The sequence below is a fragment of the Bos javanicus genome, chromosome 27 (assembly GCF_032452875.1).
Source record: "Bos javanicus breed banteng chromosome 27, ARS-OSU_banteng_1.0, whole genome shotgun sequence".
Classification (NCBI taxonomy): domain Eukaryota; kingdom Metazoa; phylum Chordata; class Mammalia; order Artiodactyla; family Bovidae; genus Bos; species Bos javanicus.
Window position 1 is genome coordinate 1,822,187 of NC_083894.1, and position 22,390 is coordinate 1,844,576.

Genomic DNA, 22,390 nt, shown 5'->3' on the forward strand with positions numbered 1-22,390 from the left:
ACAAGTTTCAGCGTTTCCTCTACTTGAGTGTTCTCAGTGTTGCCTTTTTACTCCGAAGTCTGTACGGATGTAGGCAGTTTTTTAACCACTAAATGTTTCAACAACGCATCGTCCCTAATTTTCCAAAAACTTAAACTCTAAATTCCATTATTTTATTTTATATATATTATTTTTTCTGGGGGGATGGGGGGACTAGGACATAAAAGAGCCTGGTCTTTGGCGGGCATTGCGCCAGCGGGAACCTGTTTCTCGCTCGGTGGTGGCGGAGCTGTTGGATTCAAACTCAGTATATACGCAGTGCGAGGGGTCCGGGCCGCCTCCAGCCGCGGGCCCTCCCAGCCCTGGAAAGGGTTAAGCGAGCGGCGAGGGCTCGGGGCGGGCGGCCGGGGGCCGGGGCGCGCCGGCGCGCTCCCGAGCACGCGCTCCCGGCCACGGGCTGCGGCCGCTCTCCCGCCCGCGTTCTCGCCTCGGCGCGCTTCTCAGATCCGCCAGCGCCTGGCGAGGCCTCCAGGACGCGGTGAGTGCCGGGCCCCGCCGCCGCGGCGGCCGAGACCGCGCTGCCCGGGCCGGGAGCGCGGGGGGCACTCGCTGGGAGGACTGGAAAGACGGGCCCCGGAAAGACCCGCGGACTCCCGCGGGCGCTCGCGCAGGTGCGCGGGAGGCAGCCCGCCCGCCCCCGGCGTTCTTACAGGTGCGCGGGAGAGGCCGGCGCGCGCGCGTCGGGGACCCCGGCGAGGGCTCCGCACCCCCGGCGCGGGCAGGCGCCGAGTGGAGGGCGCGGAGAGGACCTACGAGGTAGGGGTGGGCCCCGAGGGGCAGGCAGCGGCTAGACGGCCCAGGAGGCGGAGGGTAATTGGGCCCGGGGTCCGAGAGTGGGCACTGCCCGGGACAGGGGTGGCCGCCCGGGCGGAGATGGTGGGCAGCGCGGGGAGACGGCCCGGTGGGGTGTGGGGTCCCGCCCGGCTCCGGGGCGCCTAGTGGAGCGGGCGGCACGGAGACTCTCCGGGCGCTGCAGCCGGAAGCGGGGGGCGACTAGCCCCTGCTCCGTGCCCGTGGCGACCGCCTCCGAGGACACAGCCCCAGGGGTGCCGTGGTCTCCGTCGTTCCCGCCGCGGATCGCGCTTCGGCGAGCGCAGCCTAGCCAGAGCCATCTCGGGGGCGGAGCGGCCTGAACCGGCGGGGAGGAGCCAGGCCCGCGCCCCGCGCCCCGCGCCCCAGGCCGGACGCTCCTTGGGGAGGCGGTCCCGATCCAGTGGCCACGTTTGCGGCCAGCGGGGCCGGCCACTTCCCGCTCCCAAAGAGTGCCTTGGCCTGTGCTCAGCGCCGCGCGGGCCTGGCTCGCGGGCGGCCATGGCCGGGCCGCGCTGCCTCCGGAGCATCCGTCTCTGGGCGCCACAGGAAGCGGGTGGGAGGGCCCTCCCAGACCTGGGACCGCGGGGGGGAGGGACGTGCCGGAGTGTGTGCGGAGGCTCCTTGCCGGTTCGCCCCCATCACCTGCTCTGACTGCCCTGCGGACCCCCGGGGCCCTCTGCGACCCCCCGGGGACCCCTCCTTGTGCAGCCGGCATTGCTGGGGGCTCGCGGGGTGCTGGGGTGGTGCACAGCGAGCGCTTTCTTTTCTCGGAGTCTTTGCCCCACTGACCGACCAGACGGGCCACCAGCGGTGCTTGTCGCTTGGGTTGGAACGTGCCTGACATCACGATGGCCGGGGGCGGGGCGCGAGAAGAAACCGCATTTCAATAAAGACAGCGTGTGGCCGGCTGGAGGGGAGGTTAAATGCATTTCCAAGGAAAGCCTCCCGCCGGCTCCCCCAACCCCATTCATGCGGGGGGACCCCAGCCTCCCGGTCAGGGCCGGCAGGGTCCGCCACTCTGGCGTGGTTGCTCCTGTAGCCTTAAGTAAATATAAAAAAATTTCCACCAATTCTTAGGTTCCTACAAAACCACATCTTGTATCTCCACCCACCCCCACATCTATTCTAAGGGCAAGGAAAAGAACAAATCAATGTAATAAGTTTTATTTCTGCTCCAAGTACTGAAGGCGCCTTGCAGGCAGATTTTAAATCCCTGTGCAGCCCCTCAGTGGGGGTGGGGTGGGTGGCGAGTTCACTCTTCCCAGCCTGTGATCAGGCCGCCTCCCTCCTTTTCGCATCAACCATCAGGTACTCAGCTTCCAATTAGGACTCTTAATGGACCGCCAGTGTTCCCCTGGCTTCTTACCCTGAGCTAATGGTGCCCTATTATTAAGAGTCCTCCATGCCTACCCGGGAAATGCAGAAGGGAGCACTCCATCCCTCAGATTTGCCCAGGGACAGTCCCCTGAATGCACTGTAACTGGAGGTTCCAGCTCTCCCTTTGGGGCCTAACAAAGCAAATGTTTAAAGAAATAAAGTCTTTCCACCTTTTAATGTCAATTGCACAGGATACTGCTGATGATATAATTTTAGAACACAATGAAAAGAGTTCAGAGATTTTGCTTACAGGCCATAAGGCCCTCTTGGGTTTGGGAAGAGGGGAGAAGACAGTGAAGTGTCCGTGGTTCATCAGGATGAGCTGTTGGGGCAGCTTGGCTTTGTGCGGTCCCCTGTGGTCCCAGTGTCTGGGTGTTCCTGGGGCGGGACCGTGCCGGCTGCTGGCTCCAGCGCTGAGAGAACAGAGGGTCTGGGAATGCGGCGAGGCCGTCCCTTCATCCCCGAGCATCTTCCTGGCAGCCCCATCGCTCCGTTTCTGCATGCGCTCACACAAGCTGCCACGCTGGCACCGGGGAAGCACGAGGCCTCCTTTTAGCTCCAAGTCCACTCTCGTCCCTGAGCTGAAACCAGGCGGCGCTCCATGCTGTGGGGCCTCCATCTGGGATCCTGTTTCAGTTTTTTTCTAAATACCAGCAGCATAAATTGTCTGTAATCACAGCTCTGCGGTGAATCTGGAACTACTTAGGCAGCTGTAATGCCCCTCGGCCTCCCTAGTTGGGGGCGCGGTGAACCCAGGAGGATGGCTACGGGGCCACCCCAGAGGTGCCCGCGGGGCTGTCGGGGCGCAGACCAGAACCCGCCCTGTCCCGGCGCGTCCTCCCCTGGTGGCCCTTGGTGGATCTGTTCTGGGGAGTTCAGGGATCACTGTCTCCACTGGGGCCTTGACTCGGGTTTCTCTCTTGGAATTATTGTAATTACTCTAAAATGACAGTGTTGGCACCCGCAGCTCTTTGTGAAATAGTTCACAATGAGCACTGGCTTTTGGGGTAAACCAAGATTTTCCAGGAGTTTGCCTTTGGCCAGCAAGCCAGTTCCTGCTAGAAAGAATATTAAAATAAACAGCACTTTGGAAATTGAAGCTGCTGCAAGTCTTATACAATATCTGATGAATTAAAAACCAATTTCTTCCTTTCACAAACATCTATCGAGTGTCTGTCCCACCCAGGTCAGGCTCAGTTCTAGGTGCTGGGAATACAATGGCATTTAAAACTGACACAGCCTCCGCTTCCCCCAAACTGTCTCCCTGCAGCTTAGGTTCTGATACGGTGAAAGTGATGTTAATTCGTGTGTGGTAACAAGCAGGCAGGCAGTGTCTCTGAAGGAAAGGAACAAACCCCTATGAAAGCACCTGACACAGGGATTGTGAGTTGGGCTCTGAAGGATGAAGCCCAGCAATGGAGGACGGTAGGGGACACCCGCGGAGACAGTGGTCAGAGACGCTGGCACGTCAGAGGAGGAAGGCAGGCCAACAGGCACCCCGGCCGTGTCAGAGATTTGTGACTTAATACACGTTTATCCCTTATTAACTGTGGCATTTCCTCTGTAAATTGACAGAGCTTTACACACTAGGCCTTGATGGAGCAGGACGTGGATTAACTTTGGAGAGCTGAGACTGCGTAGCTCACAGAGCGAGACCGTCCGGGGGGGAGGACATGGCCGAGCGTGGCGTAAGCAGGGGTCCCTGTGCTGGGGGGGGTGCGCTCAGCGCTGGCCCTGAGAACCCTTTGTCGTGGGGCCACGGTGCAGACGCGGAGCTGCTGCCTCTGTCCGAGCCAGGGTCGCCTCCTGCTCCCATTGCGGGCACCCCCCCTGGCCCCCACGACCGGTTCCTCAGATAGCCGTCAGAATGGTCACTGAAAGGCATGAGCCTTGTTCCGAGGCTGGGTGGCCAGTAGTTTCCCATGGGCTGCAGTCCACAGCACAGATAACAGGAAGCTCACTCCAGCCGGCGGGGTCGTCTGATGGCCAACCCACAAACTTAGTGGCTGCTGCAGACTGAGTACCTGTGTGTTCCCCAAATTCACATGCTGCGCCTAACCCCCAGGTGATGGTATTAGGAAGTGGGGGGCTTTGGGAGGTGATGAGGTTGTGAGGGTGCAGCCCCCATGATGGGGTAAGTGCCCTGATGACAGAGACCCCGTGGAGACCCCAGCCCTTCCTCCAGCTGAGGACACAGGAGAAGACGCTGTCTGTGAACCAGGGAGCGGGTCTCAGACACTGTGAAGAGTAGTCAGCTTTCCTCCAATCTGCTGGTCTAAATATTAGTCTCAACTAAAAATACCTTCACAGAAATACCTTCTAGACTGGCATTTGAGCAAACACCTGGGTGCCGTGGCCCAGCCAGGCTGACGCATCGCCACTGTCCTGTTCAGACAGGAAGAGCGACACGCAGCGGCCGCTCTGTGGGCAGCCCTGCAGGGCCATCGGACACAAGCGGGCTCAGTTCCAGCTCTGGGAGTGATTCTCAGATGCTCCTGCCTTCTTGATCCTCCAAGTCCTCCTCTCTTTTTCATAAAAAGTGCCTGGTGCTTGCAGCTGAGTGATTTTCTCAGCCTGCCTCCTGGTTTCTTTGAGCTGATTTGGCCCATTGACTCCAAGCTGGCAGAATCTCTTCCTGTGCAATTATCTTAAAAACGTTGTGGGCTTTCTATGGATCTGCTGGGATTGAAGCCATTAGACAGAGGTGTCATCCACAAATCCACTCAGTCCTTTCTCCACCTTGGACTCCCTGCAAGGCCGCTGTGAAAAGCATCCTTAAAATTCCTAGAAGCCTTGTGTTGTTTACCACAAGACCCTTCCAGGGCCTCTGCCTGGTGCCCCTCAGATACCAGGAGGTCTTAAAAGAGATCTGATTGTGCTGCCTAGACTGATCTTGGCTCTGAAGCCCCGTCTGAATTCGACAGTCTTGGAGGCGCTGGGAAGGAGAAGAGCTTCATCTGTGAACCCAGTAAGCCTGCTTCCTCTTTGTTTCCTCCAAATTGCACTTGAAAACGGAACCCTTCCTTCTCCAGCTCCCCTCTTCTCTCAAGTCACAGAGACAGCGCTCAGCAGGGCCCCCCCCGGCCCCCCCGGAAGTCTTCTCCGGCATCATCCGGCCGACTGGAGCACCCTCCGTCTCTGGCATCGTGGGGCCGCGGTGCTGCTGAGCCCTGCCGTCCAGGAGCCCCGCTCGTCTGTCCTCGGAGCCCTGATGTGTCTGCCCACTGCCTGCCCCACTGGCTCTATAACTGACCACTCCAGACCTGCCAGCTCAGAACAGCAGGGCTGCCATGCCCTTCGACTTACAGGCTGGGCAATCTGGTGGGGAAGCTCGATGGATGCCCTTAAGGCCACCCACATCTGCTGCCAGCTGGGGCCCCTGGCAGCACTGTCTCTGTGGGCTCCAGCTGGGTCCCCAGAGGCTCTGGATTTCTCACAGGTCGGCACCGGGCCCCAAGTGTCGGTCCTAAGAGCGGAAGCTGTGTGATTGCCATTTTCAGCACAGCCTCCATCACCACAGTGACCAGCGTTTAGGATCTGGGGGCCGGAGCATACCCGTGGGGGGGCCGCCGTCACCCGGGGGATGACCGCCCCTGCTCTCTCATCTCGTCCACGTGGCCGGGCTGCACTGAGGGGCCCCAGGGACCATGAGCCGCGTCCTGCGCCATCCTGCCGCGCCCCCTCCAGCTCCTTCTGCCAGCCGGCGGGGCTGAGCTCCCAGGCCCGAGCTGCCCGCCCTGCGGTGCCTGAGTGCAGCCCTCCTGTGGCCCGGCTCCCTGGCCCTTGAGGTCCGTGTCCCGCGGAGGCTGGGTGTCCCGGTCCGAGTGCAGGGGCCTCGTGTGTGAAGAAGGTTCAGCCTCGCTGGCCCTTTGGTCTCCGAGGGCGGGGCCGTACGGGCAGGGCTGCCCGGCAGAGGTCCAAGGAGAGCAGGGCCAGCCGACCCCGCGGGAGGCCTGGGAGAGGGGCCCACCCCCGGGTGCACGGCCGTGGCCTGGGAGAGAGGCCCACCCCCGGGTGCACGGCCGTGGCCTGGACCCTTGGCGCGGTGGAGCCCATGCCTGCCCGGTGAGGGCCCGCTGTGCGAGGGGCTTCCGGGGTCGGCTGCGCTGGGACTGGGCCTGCAGATGCCCCCACCCAGCCGGGCTGTGAAGCATCACAGCTGCCCCGTGCACGGGATGTGGCCACCTCCTTGTGGACTTCCAGACCCCAGAAGACGGCAGGAAGGGGCCGTGTGTGTGTGTGTGTGTGTGTGTGTGTGTGTGGGCGTGTCACACCCTCCCCAGTCACTACTGCCTGACCTCCTGTGGTGTCTGCCCCAGTGGGAGTGCTGTTTCCCAAAATAGCTTCTTCCTGAGACTGAAGTGATCCCCTCACCCTGACCCCACCACAGCCCGGACTCCACACCCACATGTGGGGGAAATCCAGTGGAAACCAGTATGTTGGCAGCCTTCACCTATAAACTCTGTTTAGGCAGATGTTGGGCTTCCCAGGTGGCTCAGTGGTAAAGAATCTGCCTGCGATGCAGCAGACGCAGGTTTGATCCCTGGGTTGGGAAGATCCCCTGGAGGAGGACATGGCAGCCTACCCCTGGAGAATCCCATGGACAGAGGAGCCTGGAGGGCCACAGTCCATGGGGTCAGAAAGGGTGGGACATGACTGAGCAACTAACACACTGACTTTAAAAGAGTTTGCAAAGACAGCAGGTTACTAATATATTGGGCTGGCCAAAATGTTTGGGTTTTTCCATATAATGTAACAAAAACCTTAGCCAATTTTTTGGCCAGCCCAATAGTTTCCTTGGATTGAGTCTCAAGATCATTTAAATATTTCGTTTTTGCATCCACTTATTCCTGGCTGTCTCAGGACTGTCCTGATGGGAGAGGCCTCTTTGACGCTCACATGGAGGAATTCCCACTGACAGAACGTGTCTGGATTTCTGCTTCCGAAGCCAGGTGTCAACAGTGAGAGACGAGCTGGCATTTCATCTGCCTCCGCATCCCGTCCGCCACCCTCGTTGCTTAGAGGACAGAGATCACATGTTGAATTTGGATGAATTCCTCCCTGTAAGCTCTCCACCAGGTTCCTTGTCTCCTGACAGCCAAACAGAAGGCAGTGCTGCTCTGCAGCGGTTTCCAGGCAAGACTCAGGCCCTTTCCCAGGACCTGCTAAGCCGGAGGGGGCGGGCCTAGGTCAAGAGCATCGCTTCTGGGGACGGCAGGATACCTGAGGACATAGGTCGGGGTGGGGCTCTATTGTTATGTCTTAACCACAGCAAAGCAGGAGAGAGGCCAGAGACAGGGCTTCCTAGCTTGTGATCCATTCATGCCAACAGCAATAAGTGCGCGAGTGCGATTAGTAGGCGAGGGAGCTGGGCTCCAACTTGCCAGTAATGGTGTGTGATCTTGGACAAGTCTCTCTGTATAAAACCAAGAAAATTATAAAGTGTGAGTTTTTATTTAACTTCCCCACATTTCAGTTTGACCTTGACTTTACTCACGTACTCGTAGCACTAAGAATATGGCAACTTAGGAGTCTTGTTACCTAGTGAGTGACTTCGTTATGTTTCAGACTGTGTGGCTTCCACGAGAGTCAGTTGCAGTCCAGATTGATTATTTAATTGATGAATACTGATACACATATGGGATAACATTTTTAAGTTGTAAGTTATAATCAAACGCCATTAATAATGTGATTAAAATACCCATGGTATCCCAGTGAGCTTTAATACACGTTATCATCTTGCCGTTTACACTTCAAATCCTTAGGAAACCAGGTGTTAATACAGCAGGTAGACAACACCTCCCCCACCCCCACCCCCACCCCCCACCAAGCCCGTCCCTTTCACACTTCCATGAGTGATACAGAGTTTTTTTTCATGTTTAAATGTATGTAAATAGTATTACGGTGCTTCCCAGGTGGCTCAGTGGTAAGGAATCCACCTGCCAATGCGGGAGACACAGGAGATAGGTTCAGTCCCTGGGTCAGGAAGATCCCCTGGGAGAGGAAATGGCAACCCACTCCAGTATTCTTGCCTGGAGAATCCCAGGGACAGAGGAGCCTGGCGGGGTGCAGTCCATAGGCTCCCACAGAGTCAGATACGACTGAGCACAAGCATGAGCAGAAAATCGGATTATACGGCATCTTTCTGCAAATGGCAAACCTTCAAAAATTCAAAATTATGTGTTTGGAATTTATTCACACCGATACATGTAGGTTTAGTTCATCCATTTTAATGTGTGTGGCCCTTTTGGCAGTGATGGAAAATCAGTCTGAAAGAAGTTTAATCAATCTTTTTGTACAAAAGGACACAAAGCTCTCTTTCTGAAACAGGAGATGGATTGCCTGGCTGCCCTGTCACCTCCCTCCACTTCTTCGAAGCCATCAGAGGATTCCTGTTGTCATTCGGACGTGAGGGTGGGGCCTGGCCCTGCTCACCCTGGGGCTCCTGGCCGCGCCAGGCTCTCCAGTTTCTGAACTGGTCAAGCTTGTTTCCAACCCAAGGAGTCTGTTCTCGCTTCCCCTGGCCCTGTGTCTGGCTCCCTCCTGCTCTCAGGAATCTTCCCCGATGCCAGTATAAACCAGGTCCATCAGGCCTCTCAGACCCTTGTTTATGTGGTTTGTAATTCACTAGAGTTCGTATAATGATGGCTTAGGCTTGTTTTCTCCCTAGACTGGGAGCTCCGTGGGGGCCGAGGTCAAGTCTTTTGGTTCCTGCTCCCATCTAGGACCCAGGGCACTTCCTGAAACATTGTGGGTGTTCAGCTATATCCACTCAGTATGTGAACCAAGTAAGTGACAGAATACTATTAATTATTTATCACCGCTGATGGGACTTTAACAGATTGAAGATCTGGGGGGAAGTGTGAATTTGTTCAGCCCAGGCAAGTCTCTCACTTGTGACACCAGCTTTCCATCCCTGGTGGAGAGCTCACCTCTGATTTCAGAGGATGCCCAAGACAGCCTTATCTTACTCAACTGTTGTTCAAAACTGGGTCTCATGGCGACAGGTTTCCTGGTGGGACTGTGGCCCATGCACCTCCTTCCAGCCCCGGTGGTTCCTTGTGGGATCGCGGTGTTCGCAGTCCGTGTCTGCCTAGGTCAACACCTCCCAAACCCGAGCCGCAAACAGAGGCACGTGCTTCTCTTGCAGCGCGTTCTGGGCTTGTTCCCTGGAGGTGCATCTGGAAATCAAAGGTGTTGTTTGTGCTCATATAACTTGGGAGTCTTCCATGTGACGAGTGCACACGTTTATCTCCACCTGTTCTCCTTTCAGTCCCTCGGGGTGTGTGACTCCGCGGAGCACAGGACCGTGTTGTAACGGCACCCAGTTTGGCCCTGTCTGTGATGTCACGTTTGGTGGTGACTGAAGGTACAGGCTCCCTTGAGCCTGCAGCAGCAATGCCCCCGAGTGCCCCCGCTCTAGTGTGCTGACTTCAGGAGTGAGAGTTCATCTCCTGCCAAGGGCTGTCTCGTGAGTCACGACGCTCTGACACCGTGTGTGTCTCTCAGATTAAAAACAAAGACTGGCGATCTGACGAGGGAGGCGGAATGGTGAAGCTCTCCTACAGATCTTCATGACCTGGTTGTCCTGTTGGATTAACGTACGTCTCATCCCTTCACCCTGGGCATCATCTTACCCAGATGGCTCATTACTGGCAACAGCCAAGGGCACAGAGACGCTCCCCTGATTTTGGCTCTCTGACCCGCGGGGCTTTTCTCCCACATAAACCGAGGCAGTGCTGCTGCAGCAGGAGGACCGTGGGCCATGCCTTTGACAGCACTCTGAGGGGGCAGGGCACAGGGTCTGCACACACAGGCACACCTGTGTGGGGTGTGCACGCACACACAGCCTTGTGGGGCTCACCAAGGTGTGGGGTCTGCATGCACAGGCACACCTGTGTGGGGTGTGCATGCACACAGCCTCGCGAGGCTCACCAAGGCGTGGGGTCTGCATGCACAGGCACACCTGTGTGGGGTGTGCACGCACACACAGCCTCGCGGGGCTCACCAGGGCGTGGGGTCTGCATGAACAGGCACACGTGCGTGGGGTATGCATGCACACACAACCTCGCGGGGCTCACCAGGGCACGGCGGCAGTTCTGCGCTCGCCCCACAGGTGGAGAGGCCTTTCTGGCCCAGGATGAGGGTCGAGCTCGGGGCAGACCTGGGAGCAGACAGCTCAATGCCTTGTTTTCCAGCCTAAGGAGTTTGGACTTTGCGAACAGCTATTACGTAAAGGCTTTTCTTCATGACATTCTGTGATTTTACTTCCTCCAGTGCAGCTGTGCCAGAGAGTCAGCCCACTGTTATTCCCCTAAATCACACCCACACAGACAGCCCCAGCGGGCCCGTTCCTGCCAGACCTGCCCGCGTCTCCATCTGCTTCCCTCTCAGGGCTGGGACAGCCCCCTCCACCAGCATCCTGCCCCCAAGCTGCGCTGGGCAGCGGACCAGACCCACCAGCGTTTTGTAGGCGTCCCTCAGCCCACCGCGCGGATGCGGCAAAGTCCCGGGCTTCACCTTCAAAACTGGAACAGACAAGAAGGACCTCCCTGGTGGCTCAGTGGTAAAGAATCTGCCCGCCAACGCAGGAGCCTCAGGTTTGTTTCCTAGTCCAGGAAGATCCCACATGCCTAGGAGCAACTGTGCTCCACAACTGCCGAGCCTGTGCTCGAGAGCGGGGGGACCCGCTGCTACTGAAGACTGCAGGCCCGGGGGCTTGTGCCCCACAACAGGAGAAGCCATCGCCACAGCTAGAGAGCAGTCCCCGTGCACTGCAACCAGAGGACGCTGGCACCCTGCAATGGAGATCCAGCACAGCCAAAATACATAATAAAATTAAAAAAAAAAAAAAAAAAACACTACTAGCAGCAGACAGAAGGACCCAGAGCATCGGGCGGGCGCTGGGTGGCATGGATGCTGGAGCCAGCCTGTGGGCCCCGTCTGGCTCAGCCACTTGCCGGGCGCAGGGCTAGTTAATTGTATGAAGTTGGTGAGACTGCTTCACATCTCATTTCCTCTGGTAAAACAGGGCTAAAAGCTACAGCCCTGCAGAAGGGTTCTTGCAAGGGTCACATATGTAACACACACAACAGCAGTGCCTGCAAGATAGACGAGACAGGCGTGAGCTGGGTCATGATCACTCCTGCACTGAGGTTGCCTTACAGTCTGGCGAGTCCTAGAAACATCCTTCGTGAAAAGCAAATTAAAAATTACAGTGCTGAAGCCTGGCAGTGTAGACTCAGGTTAACGTCATCCCAGGATTCACTGGCTGCTCACTGTCTGAGTGGGGTCGCCCTGGTGTGTGGGGGTCAGTGGTGGGCAGGGCTCAGGGAGTGGTCCTGGGACCCTACTGTGACAAGCAGGTGGCTGGACACTCGGATTGGACACATGGTGGGCCTGACTCAGAGGACCCCCAGAAGGAATTGGCTACAACAACAGGCGCTGCAGGTGTTTAGATAAACTTGATAAGTCTGTTCACTAATGTTTTTTAAAAAATTGACTTTATTTGAAAGGGAGATTCTCTTTAGCAACCTATATCATGATAATGAAACAAACTTAATTTTAAATGATCTGATGTCCACATTAAGTGCATAAATAATGTCCACATTTGGAAATCATACACAATCTTTTTTAAAAAATTCATATTGAGAGAAAAATTCATAGGAAGAGACTAAAAACTTCTGCTTGGGTATTTACACTGTGGAGAAGAGGTGTATATCCTTCACAGGTAGTGCTACCTAAGTTATATTTAAAGCAGACATGTTCCTATTAAAATATTTTCTCACCAGTAGTCAGGAAGGATTCTGTTACTACTGCACACCCGCACCTCTGCTGACACATCCCTTCCCGTCAGTCACGACGATAGGCGGAGAGGCAGTTGTTCATCTAACAGCCCCCAGAAAGGTGCTTGGGGGAGAGGCCCTTCCCGTGCTACGGTCGGTGGGGAGTCTGGTGGTTTCCTTGCTGTCAGGGCCGGTGCCAGGCTCAGAATCCTCCCAGAGCCTCTAAAGGGGGACTCTGATTCCAGAGCCAAGTGCAACATGGGGAAAAGTCCCTTTGGAAATCCCGGACTTCCAATCAAAGAAACCTGACCTGAGCATCTTGGCAAACCCGCCAATGCCTGTTAAACACAGGACTGTTAAACACAAAATGGGCTGATTCCTTCCCATCCATTTAATGGGTCATTCTGGGGGAGAGGGTTTTGCTCTGAAAGTTGAGTTTCTTGAACATCATTTGGAAAAGGAAGTAGTCCTCTGCTTTCTCCTGGGGATGCTGACTATTTGTCCTTCATGGTGTGTGTGTGTGGGGGGGCGGGCAGGACCTGTTGACCTGCAGAACCTTCCTTCAGACAGTGGGCTGCACACGGGGAGCTGGCATGGACGGGCCTGCTGAGGCTGCTGACCGCCTAGATTGTGTCTGTTTCATCACGCAGCTCTTGCTTAGTGTGCCTATGACAAAATTTCTGCTTTGCCTGATTCTTTCAGGCTTTAAGTGGACTCTGAAGAGCTTTTAAAACACGAGAGTTCTGAACTCAGGCTTTTCAAGTGAGTCCCGTGCCCTGCCTTGGCTTTGAGCCTGTGATGCCTTCCAAGAGGAGAGCCCTCAGGGGTTGGGCCTGTGCACATTCTGATGAGAGTCAGGCCAGAGGAGTAACTAGGAAGTTCTGAAACTCTTTTCCTGGCTTAAAACTAGTTAGTTTTCTGGGGTCCAAGATTGGCCATACCATACAAAGAAAGTGTGAAAAGAAAGAAGCAAGTCAGAGAGCCATTTCTCTGGTTCTACTTCAGGCATGGATGTGTATACATATATTTGGGTAAGATATGTAAGTATGTGTTACTTTTTATCTAACTTTCCCTGAATGACTCAGCTGACTAAGAAAACACCTCTGGCACTTTGGGAAAAAGCCAGAACTTTTGCTTATAAAATCTGCTGGTTTCCAGTTTGTCATCACATTCCGGTCACCGGGGGCCGGAGTTCATTTCCATCTCAGTGGACACAGCACCTCCCCAGCAGCTCCGCAGGCTGGTGAACAGCTGAGTAAACACGCAGCTCCCCCGTGACCCTCACGCCTGTGGTCAGAGTTTCAGCCCGTCCCCACCGTCCCCACGCTGCCTTTCCACACTGGATAGCGCCCTGCACGTGGGAATATGCCCCACGGGGTACTGGTAACAGTTTCTGGGCAATAGGGAGGGAGGGAGGTGAAGAGAGAGGAAGGGAGAGGGAACTGAACGTCTAGAATTTCCAACTCTGAGACACTTGTATTTCCTAACACGGCAGCAGGAAAGAGCCAGGTAAACGTGTTTATACACATACATACACTCAGCCCTGCACATTTATAGGGATCAGGTAACAGTATTAAGTACAATTAGCAGAGAATCAGAAGCAGCTGAGGGTAGGTGGTTAGGTGTCACTGTATCTGGTCTAAGAAGTGAACACAGCCTGGAAAGACGGCGGGCCTGGCTGTGTGTATCTGGTGGATTTCTCTCGTCCACAGCCTCTTTGTAGGAAAACCAGAGCACAGCTGCCCCACCCCTTATGCCAAGACCCCCTTCCAGGCTGCTGAGTCTCAGTGAAGATTTGGCCAATTTAGGAAAGATAGTTTATTCTTCTGATTCATCTGCAGGTGCTCACCTCTGCCTTCCAAGGAGTTACGTGGGTTTTGTTTTCTGTTTCGTTTCGTCTTGGCTTTCTCTTTGGGGGCACGTGTGCTCTTTGGAGCGTCCTTTCTTGGAGGTTTTCGGAGGTGCAGTGCAGAGAAGGAGCAATTCAAACGGGTTTCAGGTTGGAGCCTCGGAGGCCAAGCCCACACCAGAGCCCTCGCTCAGCACCTTTCTTCAAATACTGGCTCTAACCGAATTTGAGATAGCTGACTGGATCAGGTTTCAGGAAAACTGTCCCACGGCAGAACTGAGGAGGTATCATAGGCTAACTATGCTTTCTCACTGAGAGTTCTTAATTTCACACATAACATCTCATTAGGTTGGAGTTCGGGAATGGTTGATACTGTCACTGATCCTCCAAACCAGCAGTTTTATGGTTCAACCCAATGAATTAATATTTAAGGCCCTTGGCTGAACTGGGTCCTTCCTTACAGGCCTCAAAAATCAGGGGAGGACAAGTCTTTTAATTCCTAAATAGTATTCACTGAAACCTCTCTCCAGCACTGAAAAGCCAAAATCCCCTTCCCACCAAATCTGAAGCCTACAGCTTGTGGGGGTGCTGGGGGGCAGATGTTATCATGAAATCGCCTATGGAAAATGCAAACTCAAACATCCTCTCTTTCCCCTGTAAACAGGAACACGAAGAGCTGGTGACATGACATGGAAACACCTGATGTTCCGACAAAGGAAGTCGCAGAGGAAGGCCCCCGGTGGATGAGTGAGGAAGACGGGTCTAGTGTGTGCACTGACTTGTCCTAACGCCCACCTGGAGAGTCAATTACGCACCCCCGCCTGCCCCCAGGTGAACACCGCCGAGCCAGGCCCGCACTCAGCCCTAATGGCGAACGGGGATCACACACGAGGAGAAAGCTCCCCGGGCGGCTGCCTGTAAAGCAGGACTGAAAGTCAGGGTTGGGAAGCGTGGACCGCAGCCCGGCGCCGAGCGCGGACGCGATGGGATGCGGACGGATGGACGGTGACTCGGGGAGACAGGGCGGGCCAGGTGCTTAGTACCCGACAGCTGGGCCCGCAGAGCGGGACCCGTGCCCAGAGCGGCGGCAGCGGCTGCCCGACCGTTCCGTCCGCCCGCGCGGAGCCCCGACTACACAGACCCGGGCAGACGGCCGCCCGCCCGCGGGGACCGCGCTGGGGTCACAAGTTCAGCCGGGAGCGGGAGCGCGCTCCCGCAGACACACCCCTTTCTCGGGATAGCGGGCGGGCGGGTGCGAGCCGAGCGGCGCAAGAGCGAAAGCCGCTGTGGACACAAGGGAGGTCTGATCGCACACCCGGAGCCCGGAGGAGCCATCGACCTTGGGCAGCCCGAGTCCGGGCGGAGTGATGCGGAGCTGCTGAGGGGGACAGCTGCCCGAGCGAGCGCGCATGGAGAACCCGGTGGTCCCCTGCGTCCTCTACCCGGGCGACGGGGCGTGCGGCCAGGCCGGAGGCCGGGGCGGCGCTCCCGAGGCTCCGGGAGAGGGCAGCCTGCAGCCGCCGGACGCGGCCGAGGGGGAGGGCGCGGCGTCCCCGGCGCAGACACCCTGCAGCCTCAGCGCGTCCCTGTGCTTCAGCTCCGGGGACGACTCCCCGCCGCAGTCTCGCGCCTCCTCCGCGGCGGAGGACGCAGCGGCCTCGCCGCCCTCGTGTTGCAGCGGCCGGCGGGTGGTGGAGAGGCAGTGGGGCGTCGGCAGCTCGGGCGCCGCGTCCCCGGAAGACTCCGCGTCCCCCGAGGAGCCCGCGTTCCCCGGGGAGCGCCCGCCGACCGAGGAACCCACATCCCCGGAGGAGCCCGCGGACCCCGCGCCCGTGCCGCCCGGCGTCGGCCCAGAGCACGGAGAGCCCGACCTGCTCATCGAGGTCTCGGGCCGCCGGCTGCGGGCGCACAAGGCTGTGCTGGCGGCGCGCAGCGACTACTTCCGCGCGCGCGCGTCCCGGGACGTGCTGCGGGTGCAGGGCGTGGGCTGGGCGGCGCTGCGGCTGCTGCTGGCCTACGCGTATAGCGGGCGCATGGCGGGCGTGCGCCCAGACAACGTGGCCGACGTGGTGGCCGGCGCGCGCCGCCTGCAGCTACCCTGCGCCGCGCAGCGCGCCACCGACGCCGTGGCGCCGCAGCTGAGCCTGGCCAACTGCTTCGAGGTGCTGAGCGCGGCCAAGCGGCAGCGGCTGGCAGAGCTGCGCGAGGCCGCCTACCGCTTCATGAGCGACCACTACCTGGAGGTGCTGCGCGAGCCCGCCGTCTTCGGGCGCCTGTCTGGAGCCGAGCGCGACCTGCTGCTGCGCCGCCGCCTACGCGCCGGCCGCACCCGCCTGCTGGCTGCCGCTCTCGGGCCGGCCGGGGAGCGCGCGGGCAGCCGGCCACAGAGCCCGTCAGGGGACGCGGAGGGCCGCGGCGAGGCCGCCGTCTACTGTTTCCACGAGGCGGCTGGCGAGTGGCGCGAGCTGACACGGCTGCCAGAGGGCGCGCCGGCGCGGGGCTGCGGCCTCTGCGTGCTCTACAACTACCTCTTCGTGGCCGGAGGCGTGGGGCCCGCGGGCCCCGACGGCCGCGCCAGGCCCTCCGACCGGGTCTTCTGCTACAACCCGGCCACTGATAGCTGGAGCACTGTGCGGCCGCTGCGCCAGGCGCGCTCCCAGCTGCAACTGCTGGCCCTGGACGGCCACCTGTACGCCGTGGGCGGGGAGTGCCTGCTCAGCGTGGAGCGCTACGACCCGCGCGCCGACCGCTGGGCCGCCGTGGCCCCGCTGCCCCGGGGCGCCTTCGCCGTGGCCCACGAGGCCACCACGTGCAACGGCGAGATCTACGTGTCCGGGGGCTCACTTTTCTACCGCCTGCTCAAGTATGACCCGCGGCGTGACGAGTGGCAGGAGTGCCCGTGCAGCAGCAGCCGCGAGCGCTCGGCCGACATGGTGGCCCTGGACGGCTTCATCTACCGCTTCGACCTGTGTGGGGCCCGCGGCGACGCGCCGGCGGCCGTGCCGGCCGGGGGGGTCAGCGTGCTCCGCTACCACTGCCTGGCCAAGCAGTGGAGCCGCTGCGCCTCGCACCTGCGGCCCCCGGGTGCGCCCTCGGGCCTGCAGCCCTTCCGCTGCGCCGCGCTGGAGGGCACCATCTACTGCGTGAGCCGCGCGGGCACCTGGCGCTTCGTGCCGCCCGGGGAGGGCGAGCCTGGCGCCGGCGATGCGGGCCTCGAAGGCAGCTTTGAGCTCCAGTCGCTCCAAACCCCGGCGGACGCCCGGGGCCTGCTCTTCCCCTTCGTGCTCAACTTGCCGGAGGAGAAGCCGGACCGAGGGGAGGAGGGCGCTGTGTAGAATGAGCCAGGTGGTCACCCGGCGTGTCCCTCCGTGGCCCGAGACAGGGAATGCGCCGTGGGCCGAGGTCCCAACTGGGAACCCGGAAGGGCGCAAGGGGAGCGGAGGCCGGGGGAGAGGGTCGGGGGTGGGCGCTGCCCACGGGGATCACTTAGGAGGTAGTGCTTGTCACTACCGGGCCTGGCAAACCGTGTGCAACGCTGCCTTAAGGCCCCCTTTCTACTCTGCATTCCTTCTGCTTTGTTTTGCTTTGCTTAAGGGGGGGGGGGTGTCGATGGCTTAAGAAGCAGGATATGAGCAAATAACTTTGCAAATAAGATACAACATACCTGAGAAAGAAGGAAACAGAATCAGAGACTGCGCTTCCGGGTGCAGTGGGTGGGCCCTGTGTACCCCGGACGCTGTGGCTCGTCGGGGAGGCAGGCTTGAGTGCTGCGGGGTGCCAGCCCCCTTGTTAACTGCGTGCTGAGAAGGCCCTGGGAAACGCTGGGGGCTCCCAGACTGGAGTCCTAAATGAGGCCAGTGTGAACCATATTCCTGGAAACCCCTGAAAGAAGGTCGTGCTTTTTTTCAGCTTGGAGTTTAAAATCATAACCGATAAATCAAGCTCTTAAAGCTTTTCTAATTTAGTTTAAAAGTTCCTGCCCTATGTGTCAACTCCGAATGTAAGAAGTACTAAAGATGAAATCTTTGATTCCCAATAAGGTCTCCTGTCCAGTGAGCACGGGAGATCGCAGGGGCCCCGGACAGGGGCAAAGGTCCACACACCTGAGAGCAGGTCCCTCTCATCACCTAACTGAGGTGGGCTTAATACTTTCCATTTCAAGGATGCTCATCATTATGTTCAATGTGTAGCAATGATTGACTGTTACTCGGGCTTTAGATCTTTGGTGACTGTTGGCCAAAGAGCGTATCATCAGTAGGCGAGGCTGACAGCGGCCAGGTGCTCGCCTGCTTTGAAAGCAGGGCCGGGGTGCCCAGCCGCTGTGATATTTTATAGTGGGCTTGAAGAGAGTAGTATTCCCCCGGAAAGAGGACTAAAATCCTTTCTTTTTTTGAGAGTTCTAAAGAAAAACATACAGGCATAGTTTGAACCCACCAATTGTGATGTTTTAAATATTAATTCTGTAACTCTGAGGGAAATTCATTTTTACAACCATTATTCTAAGAAAGTGCGGCAGAGTGACAGTGAGCATGTAGACACGAGGGGGAGCATATGTTTATAAGGGAGTGTGGGGCTTTCCTGGTGGCTCTGCAGTAAAGAATCTGCCTGCCAATGTGGGAGACTCGGGTGAGGAAGATCCCCTGGAGAAGGAAATGGCAACCCACTCTAGTATTCTTGCCTGGGAAATCCCATGGACCGAGGAGCCTGAAGTCTATGGGGTTGCAAAAGAGTGGGACATGAATTAGCAAGTAAACAACAGTAACAATGTAGTTTAGCAAATGAACTACTTTTGTCTAATTGTGAGCTCCAAAATACCATTAATAAAACTAACATGAAATTTCACTACTGTAATAGGGCACAAGGATTAAAAGGCAGGGTTTACTATCTATTAAACATTTAAGGATAAAATGTATGTTCATAAAGAGAGGCCAACTGACTTGGATTCTGAATCCAATCCACGTTTTTTTTATGACAGGAAAAGTGCCCATTGAAGGTTACTGGCACAGAAGTCAATGAAGTCATGTGTAGCTTACTGTGATTTCCTCATGAATCAGTGATGGGAGGGAGCCTCCCTGTGCGATCTGTGGGTGTGCGGGGAATAGGTTATGCTTCCTAAAGAGGCAGTGGTCATTAAAGTGGTCAGTTAAGCATGCTTAGAAATTCAGCATGACTCATGCATGTCCTGAGGACAGGGCTCTGCCGTCTTAGCTGGTGTGTTCTGGGAACTTGTGTGCCTGCCCGTGACCACTCCTGACACCACAGGATGTCTTGGCAACTCGGGTCAGCATCTTAGGAAAAACCAGGCTCCAGATTGCCTGACTTTGTAGGAGCAGACTGGAGACATGGCAGGAGAAGAAGAAGTGAGATCCAAAAGAAACTGTGCTTGTAAAGACACGAGCGTTTCACATGACAGTACATTTTTCTCCAGACTTGCATTACTTATGCTCAATTTTTATTTGAAATGGAACCGAGGTGATATTTTCATTCCTTCAGTATCAAACTCATGAGATATGATCACTGTGATTTTACTTGAGAAATCATTCCTAGGATGCTTACCATTGAAAAACACAGATCCTAAAGTGGGCTTCCAAAGTCAACTCTCCCCATTGGAGATGGGAGACATACTAGCTGTCAGACACGGACAGCCAGACGATGACACACCCCGCGGGAGTGTTTGGATATTATTTCATCCTTGAGTTGAATGAAGGGACGCTTGGCTGAGATGCAGCACCGCTTCCTGTGGGAGCTGGCCCTGAGCCCCAGGGAGTTGTCAAGACAAGATCCCAGAGGATGCCTAAGGAGGGTGGTGGGCTTAGAACCTTGGAGACCACGTTTCTCAAGGCAGTATCACCTAGAACAGGTGCCAGAGGACCTGTGTGCTGCAAAGACCAGTTCATTTTGTTTGGGGGCCAGTACCTGGGGTGTGGGGCCAGTTGGGCCGTGTGCCAAGTACACAAATGGAAAAGCCCCAGGCCCAGGATCCTTCTGCGCAGGAGGGCTGGGCGAGGGGCAGGCCTCCAGGGCTGACGTTCCAGGGCCGGGGCTTGTCCTATTGCTGAGCCTGTGTCCAGCTCTCTGTAGAGAACCAGTTGGTGTAAAAGGATCCCTGCTCTTCTATCGCTTGAATCAAATGAAGGCAGAGCATTTACAACATCTGTAATTCTAATGAAATTAAGAAACCCCCAAACACTTACATTTCCAGACATTTGAAAGAGCGGTGGGGCATTTTCAGGGGAAACGTAATTCGCAGAAGCTTAATCTTTTGGTTAGTTCACAGCAATGACTTTTGTGTTGTGAATCAAGGTTCGTTTGGAACCTGAAGGATTGGGGTGAAGTCATCTTCATTTCCTTTCTGTTTTTCCTGCTGGTTGGGGAGAGCCCTGGTGTCAGTGCCAGCGTGGACTCTGGCAGCTTTATGGGGCTGGCCTGGGACTGCAGTGACTTTATTTCTGCGCCAGTTTATTTTCCTTTCAGAGAATGAATGCTGCAGAAATTCTTTGGCTACTTAGTGACAACAACTCCCGGTATCACTTTTGCTGCTGCTGCTGCTGCTAAGTCGCTTCAGTCGTGTCCGACTCTATGCGACCCCATAGACGGCAGCCCACCAGGCTCCCCCGTCCCTGGGATTCTCCAGGCAAGAACACTGGAGTGGGTTGCCATTTCCTTCTCCAATGCATGAAAGTGAAAAGTGAAAGTGAAGTCGCTCAGTCGTGTCCGACTCTTAGTGACCCCATGGACTGTAGCCTACCAGGCTCCTCCATCCATGGGATTTTCCAGGCAAGAGTACTGGAGTGGGGTGCCATTGCCTTCTCCAATCACTTTTGCTACAGATACTTAAAATAAATCACCTGGTCCATTTTTGTTACTTTCTGGTGTCAATTTAGTAATTCTGGTAGCCACTGTTCAATTTTTTTGGTCTCTTGGGTAACTCCCTCTGAAATGTTTTGAAATGAAATGTGTTTTTAAGTCTTTGCCTTTTCCTGAAGTTAAGGTGGTTTCAGGATATTATCTGTTGTGACACCTTCCTGGGTCGAAATGTAAACAAAAGTGCTCTTTTGCATTCTGTCTTATTGTAGATGATTTCCTAGCTTACAAAATGATTTATTTTTGGTGTCTTTAAAAAAAATAAGTGTTCTCCTTTTCCCCTTTCCTCTGCGACATCATTATTCACGGGAAGATAACAGGAACTAAGGATGGGAAGGGGTCGTGTTCTGGTTGCATCTGAGTGTGCATCAGAGCCACGTTCTGTTTGCTTCCCCGCGTCCTGGAGGGCACCGCGAGGCTCCGGCTCCTAGTGTGGGAACTGGCATGGGTGAGGGCCTCCTACCTGCTTGGTGAACTGGTGTGAAATGAAACAAAAGACCAGATTTGTCCTCCTGCGAGACGCCAGCTCCTCTGAGGCTTTTGACAGCGCTAAGCAGTGCCGTGATGTTGCTGGGTCTTGAAGACAAACAGCCGTCTTGAAGACACAGCTTTGCCCAGCTGATGCTGTACCGATCAGCGCTCATGTTTCGAGTCCTGAGTGCCAACTCCGTAAAACCCTGTCCATCTGCCTGTTTATGCCGAGATGAAATAAATCACTGGGGTTGCTAGTGCTCCTGCAGTCTGCGAGGCTGTCCTTGTGTCTTCTCTCCGGAGCAGAGCCCTGGTGGAGGGCCTCTCTGGGAATGAGCTGGGAGATTCCGGCCTGACCTGCGAGGGGTGGGGGCGGGGGGCGAGCCCTCTGTGAATGAGGCGTGTGGAGTGTGGAGGGGCTTCCAGCGACCAGATCCAGGCATGGGGTCTCTTCATACTCCTCAGGCACCTGTGGGCGCCTCTGCCACCCTCCCCACCGCACGCCTTCCAGCTCACTGCTCCCGGGGGGCAGCGTCTATGCCGGGACATTGCCCGTGGGCCACGGGTGGACCCAGGGCGGGCCGGGGGGCTCATCACACTCATGGCCCCGACAGGGGTCGGCACACATCTGGACAGGGATGCAGTGTGAGGGGAGCGCTTTACTGGGGTTCCCGTGGGAGGGGCAGGTAGGGGTGAACAGCAGGGCACTGGGTGCTCTGAGCAGTCTCAGGGGCTGTCGGGGGTCCCTGGGGTGCCAGGCAGGGGGAATGAGTGAGGTGGGCTGGGGAGGCTGGTTTGAGGGTGACTGAGGCTGGGAGTGTTGGGGGCCAATGGCCGTGGGGCTGGGGGCGGCCTGGGTGGGGGCTGTGGGGCTAGGGTGTGGATGAGAGATGGGCAGGGGCCTCGGTGGGTGGAGAGGAAGCCTGCGCCCTGGAGGGAGGCCCTCCCAGGTCAAAACCTCCCGAGAAAGCAAGAAGCCAGGTGGGCACAGCTGTGGTCCACGGCTCAGCCCTGCCAAGGGTCTGTGGCCCAGGGACATTGGGCGAAGCTCAGGGCACAGCCCCTGCTCCCTGGGATCCTCCTCCTTCCCTGAGAGGCACCTGATGCCACTCAAATCCAGAGGACACAGAGTCCCCAGGGTGTGCCCCCCGCTCCCCTCTCTGCCCAGCAAAGTCACCCCAAAATAAGAAAG

The 22,390-nt window shown here is 56.9% G+C and overlaps 1 protein-coding gene across 5 annotated transcripts; it reads left to right on the forward strand.

Moving 5' to 3' along the window:
• The first annotated feature begins 328 nt into the window (after positions 1–328).
• On the forward strand, positions 329–21,471 carry KBTBD11 (kelch repeat and BTB domain containing 11). 5 transcript variants are annotated; one of them, XM_061404046.1, is made up of 4 exons: positions 329–517; positions 7,093–9,598; positions 10,507–10,829; positions 14,528–21,471. In XM_061404046.1, exon 4 carries the CDS (start codon positions 15,273–15,275, stop codon positions 17,196–17,198), a length of 1,926 nt encoding a protein of 641 aa, XP_061260030.1. In that variant the 5' UTR covers positions 329–517; positions 7,093–9,598; positions 10,507–10,829; positions 14,528–15,272; the 3' UTR covers positions 17,199–21,471. The 5 variants fall into 5 exon arrangements, with proteins under 5 accessions (XP_061260030.1, XP_061260032.1, XP_061260029.1 ...); XM_061404048.1 differs by lacking the exon at positions 7,093–9,598; XM_061404045.1 differs by lacking the exons at positions 7,093–9,598; positions 10,507–10,829.
• Positions 21,472–22,390: the final 919 nt, after the last annotated feature.

Bases quoted from the DNA above. Each gene is read 5' to 3' on its own strand.
- KBTBD11 (XM_061404046.1), top strand. From the start codon at position 15,273: ATGGAGAACCCGGTGGTCCCCTGCGTCCTCTACCCGGGCGACGGGGCG.